Raw genomic sequence first — 15,606 nt, forward strand, 5'->3', positions numbered from 1 at the left:
GAGTTTCTCTGTAGTTGTCTTACTGAGTCCTAGTTAGGAAATGTACCTCACGGTTATTTTTTCACTCAGGTTGAAGAGGTCCATAAGAACGAAGGGGAAAGTGCTGCATGGGTTGTTATGGTTTGCACATCTATCCTATTCTGTGTCTGAAACACTCTTTCTCTAGCCCGTGACACTGTCTGAAGAGGTTCTGGAAACTAAGAGGCGGCCCTAGCTGGAGGAAGTAGATCACTGGGAATGTGTCTTCAAAGGTTATACCTGGTTCCCAGTTTCCCCCTTTCTGTCTGCTTCCTGTTAGCCATCAGGTAAAGAACCTCCCCCTTCACACACTCCCACTGCCATGGCATCTACAGAGGCACGTGGGACCAAGCATGGGGCACCGAATTTTCTGCACGATGAGCCCAAATAGACAAGTTTTCCTCCACACCATTTGTCTCGGGTATTATGTCACAGCGGTGAAAAGTCTAATGCCCTGGAGTCTATCCAGAAACCTTTGAAGCACTAACTACAGACACTGTGATATCTTCTCTCCCCCAGTGCCCCCTCTCCCTCTTTACAGTCTATCCACCCCAGAAGCAGTCAGTTTTCATGCTGTGACTGACATACAAAATCCAGCTCCCGCACCAATCTCCAGGATGAGCAGCTGATGCTGTATCCATTAAACATGTCTCATGCTCTCAGAGATTAAAGAGGATAATAGAGGATTTTAGAGCATCTTAGAGTCAAGAGAAAGACTGCAGGTGATGGAACAGAGCATTGCTTTTCACCTGCACCTTAGGTAAGCGACACTGAAACATAGATTTAACTTGCTCTTCTTGGAGGGAACACACGGCCATCCCCCAGTGTGGTGAGGGAATGTCAGGTCTAGAAGGCCACAGGCGACTGCTGCCAGGAAAGTCAAGGTGTCTTCATATTTTAGATGGATTCCAAGCCACTGCCTTCTGTCTTAGCTTTCCCTGCATGGGCTTGGCTTTGACCCTGAACCCCATCTTCCCCGAGGTTCCTGCTTCTACTCACTGAGGATTCTCATTGGGGATTCTCGCTCAGTTTTCTCTTCTATTTCCCCCCTCATTTGCTTTTTTGCTGTATGTCTTTGTACATCTCAGCCCCACTCAGCTCAGTTGCAGTGACAGATTCCTTTAACCCCATCCTGGGTCTTCCATGTGCCCCATGACTGAAGGCTTTGTAGCCTTCCTACTTCTACCTTATGCTCTCTGCTTTTTAAACCTCACTCTAACCCTGTCTTGGTCCTTGTTGGGATTAGGCTACATAGAAGAATTGAGATAACTTGACTGGTACTAATGTGTATTCTCCTCTATCCCCTTATTCTGCTTAGTGACTGAAGTCTCTTCAAACTAAGTGGAGGCTACCCACTGTGAGTCCCAATGCATCTCCCTCTCCCTCTTTCAAGCCTTGATTGCTTTGATATCCAGAAGAACTGAATTTTGTCTTGCTCCATGAGTACTGGGAACATCACTACTGGACACTCCTTCAGGGTTAAGCACAGTCACAGCCTTGCTCCATTCTGCCTTGCTCTCCCCTTCCCCTATCCTGCCCAGATAACAGTGTATCTCTGGATGAGGGCCCTGGGTATATCCTGGTTCACCGAGCCCAGTCTCTCTCCCTTTGCCTTCTATTGCCTACTGTTCCAACACTGGCTCTCTCTGAACCTGGTGGACAGAGGGATAGGTCTGATGAACAGGATGAAGTTTCTGTAATACAGTAGAAGATATTGGGAAATGCTAATAAGTGTTTTTCTATCTTGCATTTGCTAATTTGAAGGAAGGATGCCTCTGGGGTACTCAAGTAGAAGGGTGCTCAGGAGTGCTTATGGTGGACTAATAACCTAAAGGAAAGAAAGAGGAAATACAGCCTTTCCCTTTGCTGGCACTGACTCTAGATCATTTGCTTTTTAGCTGTTATTGTGATTTTTTTTAACCTATGCTTGCCCCTCCCCCATCGAAGAGTGTAAAGAGGTTGTGTGTATCTGTAATCCCTGGTCAGAAAGACATCCTAGTTAATCAGTAGGGATCTGAGGATATAGCTTAGTAGTATAGTTAGAGCATGCGAGACTCTGGCTTTGATGGCAGCACCAAAAAGAAAAAAAAATCCAGTGGTACTGTCCACAGTGACCAGTAATTATCAGGATCTGAAATTTTTTCTATGCTTGTGTGTGTGTGTGTGTGTGTGTGTGTGTGTGTGTGTGTGTGTGTGTGTGTTCATGAGCCACTGGGTTGCTCCCATGGATGTCACTGGCTCTCTCTAAAGATAAAAGGGTAAGGTTCTACTCCAGATGGCTAAAAGACATAGTTTGTATATCAGAAATTTGCAAATTCTTTAGGATAGTCTTTGCTATTTATTTATATTCACTTATCTATATCTATCTAACTTTATTATATCTATCATATATATCTCCACCTACATATCCTCTCTCTCCTCTCTCTGTTTGTGTGTGTATGAGAGAGAGAGAGAGAGAGAGAGAGAGAGAGAGAGAGAGAGAGAGAGAGAGAGAGAGAGGGAGAGAGAACCTGGAGCTCACTGGTTCCACAAGACTGTCAGTGAGCTCCAGAGCTCTTCCTGTCTCCACTCCATTCCCCAGTGCTAGGGCTAGATGAATTTCTCTGATCAGCATTCCCCCTTCCTTCATTCTCAAGTTGCATGGTGTCATTATTATCTACTGTTGTCAAATCAAATGTGCACAGCCAATTTGAAGGCATTTATGTAGCTAGTCTAGTCAGAGTTTATGGAAAGAAAATGGAATTTAAAATCAGAAGGCTTCAAATCGTGTTACACTGGTGTGGTGGAGCAGGCTGGAAGGACACTCCCACTTCCCCAAGCTTCTCTTAGCATGAGAAATTCAGTGATCTAATGGAATTTGTTCATCTTCACACCCCATGGCTCAAAGAGACTTCCCCAGCCCAAGTGGCTGTCCTTTAAACACACAAAGCAGTTCAGAAAGGAGTGAAGTTCTGTATGTTATCGTATTTTTTTCTATAAGGACAAGAAGTTGTATGAAGAGGGAAGCTGTGCTCTCCTTAGGCAAGGCAGGGCATTGCTTTGCTTGGATACTATTTGTGGTACACTTTCATGGAGCAAATGACTTCATTTGAAATGGCTGAATGCAGATATCTGCTTTTTCCCCTCCAGGGAAGAGACTAGAGAGCTGGTCATGAATTCTTTTCTTATGTCAGTGGGGGTGGTTTCTCATGTGAACGGGAGTGGAATTTCTTCAGTGAGGTAGTGAAGTTAGCTTAATCAGGAAGTACAGGAGGAAAAAGAGGAGGAGGAGGAGGAGGGGAAGAGGTGAGATCAAAAAGCACATAGAAGTTATGTACTCAAGGGAGAACTCTGGCTCATGCTCAAAGAGGAGCGAGCCAGCCATGAACAGAAGATTTTACTAACTCATATACCTTGGCCTTATACATTCCACAAAGGCTGTCATCCTTAAATTTCTTTTAGGTCCCTACCTCAGGTTACACTCTGAACAATTTAAGCAGAGATAGGAGACTGTAAGTCTGGTCACTTGGGCAGATGGGAGATTTGCCAGCAAACATATTGGCAGAAGTATTTTTTAAGTACATCAGTGTTGTTCCTTTTGAATAGCTGTCACCCAGGTTTGTCCTGCCCACCTGGCAGAATTATGCTTTCCTGATAAGAACATAGGGACTTAATGGCAGGCCAGGACCTAATGGTGGTTGTGACCCTGTGTTGACTTCTTGAGGATGTTCTTTGATATGGGGATGGGTCTAATGGATGGTCGTAAGTCAGAGCTGTCTTCTTTTGTTACAGGAATGGAGCTCAACTGAAGGTCAATCTCGGTGAACAAACAGCAGCAGAAACTTTCTCAGTATCCCTGAACATCAGTTATGGTACAGAATTTTCTTTCTCACAGTTTCTACAAGCCAGTTAGGATACTTACTTATCTTCTGGTTGTGTTGGAGGCAGTGATCCTTTAGTTAAATTCTACTTTGTGTAACTTAATATTTCCCAAGCAAGCTTATTAGTGAATCCTTTATAGCATAAATTTTACTTCTTTGAATTTCTCCTGCATTAATATTATATATATATATATATATATATCACACATCACACATACACATCATACACATCACATATACATATCACATGCATCACACATACACATCACATATATCATAAATATACATCACACACATCATACACATGTCTCATACATATAATTACATGCACACATTGCATATACACATATCATATGTATGCATTGTACACATATCACACATACATCCACACATCCACAAACACAGTGAAAAGAATCTGCAAGCATAATATACCTAGAGGGTGGTATTGATCATGCAAACTGTCCCAGAGAAAAGTTCCATCTGGTAAACCATATAAAATAACATGGCTGCCATTGGGCAGATGGGAATTCAGATGCTTCAGAGTTTGCATGACATTGGAGTACATTTGTTCAGGAGTGGTCATTTCCGGTACTGTGTCAGCTTTCCTGTGGTGGAAGAAAGAAAGTGTCTTGATTAGCAGGACAGTCACATACAACACACTGTATGTACTGGTTATTGGTACTATTTTGCGAATTGCTTATGACTTCCTACCTTTCTGGCACATAGTCAGGCTGCATTTACTGACTCCTTGTACTTGAATAGGCCATGTAACTGGTGGGATAAGAGCCTTTGGAATGTTCTTTGACTGTATTGCTGGTATAAGCAGTGTTCCAGATAGTTATGTCACGCGTTTGAGTCTGGAGAAAGAGAGAGAGAGAGAGAGAGAGAGAGAGAGAGAGAGAGAGAGAGAGACCCATGTTCCTGAAGAACATGCAGTGTGAGCAAGAAGGAGGGAAATTTTGTGGCTTTAAACTACTAAGAGTTTAGGGCTTTTTCTTTTGTTTGTTTGTTTGTTTTTCTGTTTTGGAACATAAGCTCATCTATCCTGATTCATGGCTACTGAAGAGGGTCTGATATTGCTTAAGATTTATTTGGAGCTTTGGGACTTAACATTAGTTTTTAAAAATTGCACACAGACCACAGTAGGAAGACAGAGCATCTCTGAGGCATGATGTTATTTTATGTGTACACACTCTCTTACCCTTTATTTTCAGTTTCTATACTAAATTTAGGCTTTCATCATTATTCTGATAGACTGCTATGGTCTGCTTTATTCATACCACTGTCTGTCTCTGTTTAGTAGTTGTGCTCTGTAGAGCATATAAAAACATCAGAGAAATCTCAAATAAATAACTTAATGATTGTCTAAGGGTTTTATTGTTGTGATGAGACACCATGACCACAGCAACTCTTATAAAGGAAAACATTTAATTGGGGCTGGCTTACAGTCCATTATCATCATGGTGGGAAGCATGATGGTACACAAACATACATGGTGTTGGAGAGGTAGCTGAGAGTTCTACATCTGGATCTGTAGGCAGCAGGAAGAGACTGTCACACTGGGCATGGCTTTGAGCATCTGAGACTTCAAAATCCAGCCTCTAGTGACACACTTCCACCAACAAAGCTACACCTACAACAACAAGGTCATACTTCCTAATAATGTCACTCCCTATGGGCTAAGCTTTCAAACACATGAGTCTATAGGGGCCATTTCTATTTAAACCATCACAATGATGTACCTTAAGGCTTTGGAAAAAGAAAATAAGCCAAACCCAAATGCAGTAGATGGACAGAAATACTAGATCACAATAGAAATAGATGAAATATAAATAAACAAACAAAACTATAAAGAATCATTAAAGCAGAGATTTGGTTCTTTCAAAAAATTAACAAGATCAAGAAACGTGTAGCCAAACTAACTGAAACAAAGAAAAAGGAGATCTAAATTAATAAAGTAGAGATGGAAGGAAAACTATTATAATGGATATCAATGAAATCCAGAAAATCATGAGGATACAAACCTGAAGATTATATTCTACTAAATTGAAAAATCTAAAAGAAGTGGATAGATATCTAGATACATATGACCTATCAAAGTTAAACCAAGATGAGGCAAATGATTTAAACAGATCTACAACCAATAATATTGTACCAGTAGCAGGAAACCAAACAAAGAAAAGCCCAAGACCCTTAAGGAAGATCACACACCAATGCTTCTCAAATTATTCCATAAAACAGTAAAGGAAGACACTTCCAAGCCATTTTTATGAATCCATTATATCTTAGATAAGGCTGCCCCCTAAAGAAAGAAAAATTACAGCCCAATCTCCATGATTTACAAAGATGGAAATATTCTCAACAAAGCACTTGAAAACCAAATTCAAGAACACATTAAAAATGCGATCACCATGCTCAAGTTAGCTTCATTCCAGAGATGCAGGGATGGCTTGACATACGAAAATCAATAATTGTAATAATTACACAGCTTAAGTTGGCCCAAGCTTTGAGGTTCTATTTCATCCCAGTTAGAATGTACTAATCAAGGATACAAATGACAACAGCCACTGGTAAAGATGTGGGAAGGAGCTGTTATTCACTTTCTGTGGGAATGTAAACAGCTCTGGCTACTGTGGAAATTGATATGGAGACTTCTCAAAAAAAATCAAACATAAGACTGCTGTGAAATAATCTTTTTGTCCACTGTGAAGATGTGTCATTCTGATTGGTTTGATACAAAGCCGAATGGCCAATAGCTAGGCAGGATTCTCAGGCACATAGGATGCTGGGAAGAAGAAGAAGGGCAATGCCATGAGATGGAGAGTGATCAGTATGGGCATGATGGAGATGAGATAGTAAAGCTACGAGGCAGAAAGTAAATTAATAGAAATGGGTTGATTTAACGTATAAGAGGTAGTTAGAAAAAAGCCTAAGCTATTGGCTGAGTTTCATAATTAATAATGTCTCCATGTCATGATTTGGGAGCCGGCTGATGGGACAGAGAAAGATTATGTACATAGAACTACTATAAGGCCCAACTATACCATTTCTGGGTATGCACCCAAAGGACTCGGTATCCTACCACAGGGATATTTGTACATCTATGTCTATTGATGCTCTTTTCATAATAAATAGCAAGGGAATAGAATCAGCCTAAATGCCCATTAGCTGAGAAATGAAAAATGTGCTGCACATACACAATGAGATTTTACTGACCATCTAAAGTTTCTGCTGCTGTAGCTCACACACATTTACTCTGTCTCAGGAGTGTTGAACTTTTGTGTCACATTAAAGAACTTCAAGGACAGTGATGGGTAAGTCTAAGACCACTGAGTCACTTTAGGTAATTAGTGCAAATGCTCGGTGCCTCCACATTGCCTTTCTTTCCAAATTCCTGATGCTAAAAGTTGTCTTCCAATCATGACCTTCATTCACTTACAACTACTTACTAAATAGCCACATGTAGTTAGAGAACTGAAAAAGACATGTGGCTGAATTATTTTGGTAAGAGCTAGCAACATCACTTTTAAAAAGTTGAAGGTGTAAAGAAAGACACAAATCAAATTCCTATAATTTGTTCCTGGACAGACCTGTTTTGCAAACCCTCTGGCTTTGGCTTTGTATGGATCCCTTTGCCCATTATGGGATATCTACTCCACCTTGATGTTTTGCCATCTGTCTTTATTTTTCTAACCTTTCCACAGGACATCACAAAATGGGCACTGCAGGAACATCCCACACTGCCAACTCTGTTCCTTCATCCAAAAGCTTGCTGCTTCTCTGCCCAGATAGATCCCTGGCAGGGGAGAGGCTGGCATGGGCCTCTAGCTGATGTGTCTGATTTTTTGGCTCTTTGGAAAAAGGAAAGCAGGACTGGGTTGGAAGGACCTCTGGAGGGGGGCATTCTCAGTGACTCTGACTTTTGGAGGGAAAGCTTTTCTTTAGGCTCTCTATCCAATTGTAACCTGTTTGCTCTCTGTACCCAGGGGAACCTGACCCAGGAACTGGAGGGACATTATCTGGCTGGACCAGAGCTTGTTCTCTTTTGCAGTGGAGGCTGGAAGCCATCTCTGTTTCTCAGTTGTGAGCTCCCTGTGGTCAGGGATTCAGGCCTTTTTTCCATTGGATCCCAGAGCCTGGCTTAGTAGTTGGCTCATTGGTGGTGCTCGACACGTGGCTTAAGAAAGTGAATGAAAAATAGAACATGGGGAAGACCAGAGTGAGCCAGGGAAAGAAGACGGAATTGAATTAGAGATCCTGCAGCTCCTAGCTTTGCTACTCAATGGCAGTAGAACAAATTTCTTTACTTTGTGAGTCTCAGTTTCCTCACCTATAACAAGCAAAGAGTCATACTTGCCTCCTTGGGTTGCTATAGAGACAATACAGAGAGGAGCACAGATACTCAACCAGTAATAGCAGGTCTAAAGGGGTGTACACTCTACTGGAAAGTCCTGGGTGGCTTACCACGGAGACAGAGACCTGGGTCCTCACAAGGTAGCTTTGTGATCCTGGAGGGACCTAGGTATGGACTGGCCCATGCGCAACAATGGATCGTAGAGTGGCATGTCCCCCCTTGAACTGATGTGTCTACGCTTCATTTAGAATTCTACAGAACCAAATGAATTTCAATCCTATTGGATGTTGTTCTCAACATGGGCTTGGGAGGGCCAGTGCATGGGTAGGACAAGGGGAAGGTCTGTGAGTAGGGAGACCACCAGCTGGCCATTAGTCAGTTATGCTGCATTGAGCAAATCTTATACACCTTCTTGGCTTGTTTTTCCTGTTTTCCTAAAATGCTGGGCAGATGGCCACCAGAGCTGCTTCAGATTCTGTCTCACCTTTTGTTTACTTTTTAGCCACAACCACAGGCCAGATGTCCACATGCAGCATATTTTTAAAGGTCTACATAGATTTTGATACAACTCTTCAAATGTTGAGAGGGATTAATGCTAATGCTACAGTTTAGCAAAAACCCTTTTTACTGTGGGCCATCAGAATAAATAGGATTGGATGTGAGTCACACATAGTTTCTTGGCAAATGCAAGTCTATGCTGTTCTTCTGCTTAAGAATGTCAGAATATGAGGGTAGCATGTGTTCTTATGGGATGACTGTGCTGTTGCTGTATGCTATTCCTAATGTTGTGGATTCTAAGTCTTGGATCTTGCTGAAGTCTATTTCCTGTGATATAATCCACAGTAGATCCTGGCATACCTTGTTGTTGTGATGTCAGAATTGAGAGCTATTGGATTGGATTCGGTTCTTTTCAAAGGGAGCTTTCAGTTTCGCAGGTTGTTCCTGTTGATTTCACATACTCAGGCTTTCCTTCAGAGATAAACTTACTTGACATCTGCACGCTATAGCAGAGTAGACTGGGGTAGGGAGTGGAAGAGGGGGTAGGGAACCAGAGCCAAATCCCAACCGAATAGGCCCATTATCATCTTATTAGCATTGTGTGCATCTTTCTCAATGACTTACTCATTGCAGACATCATTTCCAATCATGGCATAAATTACAATGGCTGGTTGGTCCAATGCTTGGTTCCTAGACAAGCTGAGAAAACATAGAGTCTAAGCATCATTGTTATCAGCAACACAGGCTGAGCCTGGGGGAATATCTTTGTGTAACTACCCACCAAAACCCAACTAGTTTCTGGTCTTATTTCATTCTGGTCAGCACTCCCATTCTCCTCTATAATCTCAATTCAATTTCCCATTAGGAAATGACATATCAATCAATGCATAATGTTGAAAAGTAGGTTGAAATTTCAACTAAACAGTCTCACTGTCATCTTCTTAACATCCTTCAAAACACTATTATCAGTAAGTATAGGTGAGTTAGTTGAGCTACTTATGCTCAGTCGTTGGAATCCTCAGAGCTGTGGGGCCTACTTAATTCACATAGGTAAGGGCTTCCTGAGGCTTCTGTTCAGGATACTACATACAGCCTCACTTCTGAATTTTAATCCCCAAATAGACACAAAAATATTAACTTGCTGTGCATGGCATCTCAGCAAGGGAGGCGAGGGTAGGAGGATTACATAAGTCTGAGATGAGTATGGGTGACATAGTATGAGGCTCTGTATCAAAAACAGAAACAAAAAAACCTCAAAAAATAGGTTTCTTATTTATAAAGCCAGACTATGATATAATCATTATGTTTTTGCAGCTACTTTTTTCAGAGCTAAATTTTATTCATTTCATATTCATTTTATAATCTTTTGAGAACATACACGAATGAATCATTTTCCAAGGTTACTGGCCCAGGAAGAGGATGCCCAGTAACTAACAAACTATTGATACTCAGTAGAAATGATAATGGGGTAATAAACAAGAATTTTCATTCCTTTCAAGGTAAGTTAACCATATTTAAAACAGTTTCTTAGATCTGTCTTCCACTTACCTTTCTATGAAGTTCTTCAGATTCCTGGAAGATGCACCTGAATAATTACAATTAAGAAAATAATTGTTTAAGTGACAACGCTGATGTGATCGTCTGGTTGGCTGAGTTCACAATGGTGATCTCATTGTTCAGCCATCAGAGGCTGTCCAGACACATTGCTGATGGCCATTGCTCATTTCTGGTGATTTTTCTGTGGTGTTTTATCTTGGATCTCACCTTCAGGGGTTTTCTACTTACTTGGCATTATACTCACATAACCCAAAGTCCTTTGGATTGGTGGGTTGCCATAGATGAGTAAATGATTTAGTAGATATAAGGAAAAAGTATGTACCTGTCCCCAAAGAGACAAAGTATCCCCCAAACTAAGGATCAGAGAGACAGAGAAAATGGTTCTCTAGGAGAGACATCTTCCTGGAGACCCCCATTTAAGGTCCTAGTGTTCAGAACAGTGAGTCCTGAAGGTAGACTCTCTCTGAATAGTCAGTTGCTCTCTGATTTCTTCTAGAGGGAAGAAATGTACAGCCTTTAGCCTGCCCTGTGCTGCTGATGTCCTACAGTGGCTCACATACCCGCTGGTCCTTTCATTCAGTTCTAACCTAGGGTTCATAATCTCTCATTTTTAGAATAATAACAAATCAAGAAGTGTTACTACTGTCATTCTTTGATATTTTTCTTAATGATAAATGAAAACCAACAACAGCTCAAACTTTTGTTGTCCTAAAATTATAGAACCAGGTCCAGCCAACCTCGAGTCCATCTGGGATTTTGATGTGCAGGGCACCCACAGAGTTTCAGAAAACAAGAGTGAAAAGTTGTCGTAGCTTACTAGATGGGTTGTCTCTCCTCATAGGCAATACCTCCTATGTCTCTCTTGACTATTCTAGACAAGGATTAAAGACCAGTTGTAAGTAATTGTAGTAGATTTAAAAGGGCAGCACAGCTAAGGGTGGTGGTCACTTGTAAATACACCAGCATCCTGGAGGCAGAAGATGAGAGCTCAAGGTCATCCTGGCCTATATGGGAAGATCCTGTCTCAGACAACAAACAAGCAAAACATGATACAAAAAGTCACCACAAACAGGAAGCAAGGAACTACTTATTCTTTACCTAATGTTTTTCTTGTACCAAATTCTCTCTACTCCAAAGTCCTTGCATTTTTCATCCTTTTCATTCCCTTGTGGAAATCTCAGTTTTATAAAGTTTGCTAAGTAGTTTATGTCTCTCACACTCTATTCTTTCATATTCTCCTTTCTTTAATTTCTGCTATTCTTTTGCCAGACTCAGCACCACAGCTTCCTCTTTTCCAGTCTCTATTGTCCTCTTCTGTAGGTGTCTTCTCAGTTTCTGCATGCTGATGTATCCACTACTGGAGAAACTACTGCAGCAATGGCAGCTGGCAGGGAACAAGCAACAAAGACAGAGCCTCGCCTGTGGGACATGGTAGAGCAAGGCAGATATTGGAAGAATTCACATATTTTGCACTTAGCAATTTCCGTTTCACAGAAATGAAAAAATTTGACTCTGGAATAGAGGACTTTCATTATTTGTTAAGGTGGTCCAATGGAGAACCTACATGTCCCCAGCTAGGAATAGAATAGTTCGTACAGACCTTTAAAGGCCGAACTGTGATGTCTTTTAAATAGGGTGTATCTATCACAAGAAGAGAAGGTCTCATGACCTCAGCATCTGTTAGCTCTCCCTGACTGAATTTTAACACATGGTCCCACTACTGAGTTGGTGTTGACCATCAAGTACGTCACGTTCTATGTATTCTTTCAACTTGGAAACTAATTTTGATGGTCTTATAGGTGAACCTGTTGCTTTTAGTGCCCATCAGTAGGTTCCATATTCTTCGTGGAAAGAGAAGGAGAATATTTAAATGTAACTAGAATAAGTCTTCACAAATTAGATCATTACTTCAGCAAACATATTGAGTGTTTACTGTGTTAGGTGTTGTAATTGGTTCTGGGTGTAGATCAGGGAATAGAAAATATACAGCCCTGCTCTTGAAAGCCTAATGTTACTAAACAAGCCATAGTCACAAAGTGTTGGGGATTTAGAAAGTCCTGAGGGCTAGTATCAACACGAATCCCAGGAAACTTAGCGATTTCCTTTACTGAGGTCTTAAAATAGGAAAGTATTAATTGGTCCACAGTGCTTTGTGTACAGGGCTCAGCTCAAACAGTTCAGCCAAGTGCTATAATAGTTGTGTCTATCTTCAGTGGACAGAGCAGATCTGGGTTTCTTGAGTTCTAGAGTTTAACTACCTTTGGAGACTCTCCCTTAGGGAAATAACAAACATAAAACAGATCCAGATGTTAGGCAGAAAATACAGCACAGAGACAGGAGTCAAGACCAACTGTGGGTAAAACACTGAAATCTTGCAACTTTTACATATAAGTATGGTTAGCGATCAAGTGAGGAGACCCTAAGGTTCAGCAGCATTGGCTTCAAAATCCCCCTTTTGACACCCTTCAGGTCATGTCACTAGCTCTTGGTCAGGCAGCCAAATTCATAGATGAGGCCCAGAAATAGGAAGAGAAATGCTTCTGATCTCTAGCGAGCATTGGCATCATTGTAATGTTTGTTAGTTATAAAGAACACTGATTAAAAGTACATTACTTTGGTTGTTGTGTGAGAATTGGTGGGGAGGGTTAGAAGCACATTTTAGTTTAGCAACCACAAATTCATTCAAACAAAACACGCAGTGTCTCAGAGCCATGTGCTGGACTTCAAGCTCAGACGCCTACAGAGCCTACAGGTGCAGTGTTGCTGAAGCCAAACCATGGAGAGCAGCCATTGATCAGCCCTGAGGACTTCCTGTGGTCCAGGAGGGGTGTCCATGTCATCAGACTTGTCTTCAAAAATGGAAATTGGAAACATGAGACTTTTTGCCAAAAATCTCCTGATTTTTGGACATTGGCAATGAATCCAATAATTGTAAAAGATTTCTTCATTTCATCATACAAACTCCAAACAGGTTGGGTTTTAAAATGATTTGATTATTGAGAGACCCACAGGGAAACACTGTAGGTCAAGGACAAAGTGTTGGGTCTGGAGAGATGGCTCAGTGGTTAAGAGCACTGGCTGCTCTTCCAGAGGACCTAGGTTTGGTTCCCAGCTCCCACATAGCAGTTCACAACCATCTGTAACTCCAGTTTTAGGGGATCTGATGCCTCTTCTGGCCTCTACAGGCACCAGGCACAGCTGGTGCACAGACACATATATATGGACAAATACACTCACACACACAAAATAAAAATAAACAAATCCTTAAAAAAACCAACAAAGTGCCACATGAACACAGTATTTCTCCAATTTCATGTGATGGTATACCTTTTCCATGTGTGTAGAAACACATGGATTACCATTTCTAGAGAGTTTTTATAACTTTTGCCTATTTTTGTTTGGGCTTATATATAATATATTATATATACATATATATGTGGAAATATGTATGCATGGTATGCACACATATACGTATGTGGTGGTTTGAAAGAATATGGCCCCCAAAGTAAGTGGCACTATTAGAAGGTGTGGCCTTGTTGGAGTAGGCATGGTCTTGTTGGAGGAAGTGTGTCACTGTGGAGGCAGGCTTTGAGGTGTCATATATGTTCAAGCCACTCCCAGTGAGACAGTTCATTTCCTGTAGCCTTTGGATCAAGATGTAGGAATCTCAGCTCCAGCACCATATCTGCCTGCCTATCATCATGTCCCACCATGATGATAATGGACTAAGCCTCTGAAACTATAAGCTGCCCCCTCAATGAAATATTTCCCTTTATAAGAGTTGCCATTGCTGGGCAGTAGTGGCGCACGTCTTTAATCCCAGCACTCGGGAGGCAGAGGCAGGTGGATCTCTGAGTTCGAGGCCAGCCTGGTCTACAAAGTGAGTTCCAGGAAAGGCACAAAGCTACACAGAGAAACCCTGTTTCGAAAAACCAAATAAATAAATAAATAAATAAAGATAAATAAAATTAAAAAAAGAGTTGCCATGGTCATGGTGTCTCTTCACAGCAATAAAAATCCTAACTAAGACATATATATATAATGGCATTATAGCCTTTCAGTGAATTAATCTTTTTATTGTTAAAATATTCATCTTGGCTACTGTAATTTCTTTGAAGTCTAGCTTTCGGACAACCCTACAGTCACTGCAGCTTATTTTGACTACTATTGCCTTGGTGTAGCTTTCCCTACCACTTAGTTCATTCACTTCCCTGTATTTGAAGTGTGTTTCTTATAGACAGTGTTCAGTTTTGTGGGTTATTTTTATTTGGTTTTGTCTTTTGTGACAGGGTTGAACCCAGAACCTTATATCCACTAAGTATGCACTCTGCCATTGAGTGCATGTCTAGCCTAGAGTTTGTGTTTTTAATTTACTCTTTTTTATTTTTTATACAGCATCAAATTAATATGTTTAAATTGTGATTTTTTTTTTTTTTTTTTTTGGTTTTTCGAGTCAGGGTTTCTTTGTGTAGTTTTGGTTCCTGTCCTGGATCTTGCTCTGTAGACCAGGCTGGCCTCAAACTCACAGAGATCCTCATTGTGATGATTTTATATTTCATTCTATTCTAATATTATTATTATTATTTTTTTTTTTTTTTGGTTTTTCGAGACAGGGTTTCTCTGTGTAGCTTTGCGCCTATCCTGGAACTCACTTGGTAGCCCAGGCTGGCCTCGAACTCACAGAGATCCGCCTGGCTCTGCCTCCCAAGTGCTGGGATTAAAGGCGTGCGCCACCACTGCCCGGCTCTAATATTATTTTTAATAGATTGGGTGGATTCAATGTAATCATTGATATATTTAAATTTAGGTCTACCATTTTGTTATTTTTTTAAATTTTTTTCTGCTTTATCCTCTTATTCCTCTGTATTCTTTTAGTTTGTACAACATTTGTTTTTGTTTTTTGAAATTCTTTTCCTCTACCTAGTGATTTTTTTTAATTAAGAAATTTTTTTTGTTAATTTTACATACCAATCATAGATTCCCCCTCTTCCCTCCTCCTGCCCCTCCAGCCTCCTCCCCAAATTTGTTTTATTATTTCATATAAGGTCTTATTATGTAGCCCAAGATAGCCTGAAACTCTAGATCCTTTTCCTTCTGACTCCTGGGATTACAGGTGTGGGTCACTATGTCTGACTAAACTTTTGCTAGTATTCTGTTCGAAAGCCTTGCTGGTTCTTCAGGGATTGAAGACACTGTTGTCACTGCTGAGTCTTTCTCTGGAGGTAAGTTACAGATAGTAGTCTCATTGGTGTCAGTCCCTCACAGTGGAGCCTCACATGCTGGTTACACCCTGTAAAGCCTAGAGGTTTTCTGATGAAC

The 15,606-nt window shown here is 40.9% G+C and overlaps 1 protein-coding gene across 1 annotated transcript in view; it reads right to left on the reverse strand.

The window, feature by feature from the left end:
- Positions 1–15,606, reverse strand: part of Aoah (acyloxyacyl hydrolase) — a 209,211-nt gene that overhangs the window by 21,853 nt on the left and 171,752 nt on the right. The window contains exons 14-16 of the mRNA XM_059262392.1: positions 10,279–10,315; positions 9,355–9,429; positions 4,311–4,483 (exon numbers count right to left, since the gene is read on the reverse strand). Of these exons, the coding sequence (XP_059118375.1) occupies positions 4,311–4,483; positions 9,355–9,429; positions 10,279–10,315 (285 nt within the window). The remainder of the gene's footprint in view (positions 1–4,310; positions 4,484–9,354; positions 9,430–10,278; positions 10,316–15,606) is intronic.

Source organism: Peromyscus eremicus, chromosome 5 (genome assembly GCF_949786415.1).
Source record: "Peromyscus eremicus chromosome 5, PerEre_H2_v1, whole genome shotgun sequence".
Taxonomy (NCBI): domain Eukaryota; kingdom Metazoa; phylum Chordata; class Mammalia; order Rodentia; family Cricetidae; genus Peromyscus; species Peromyscus eremicus.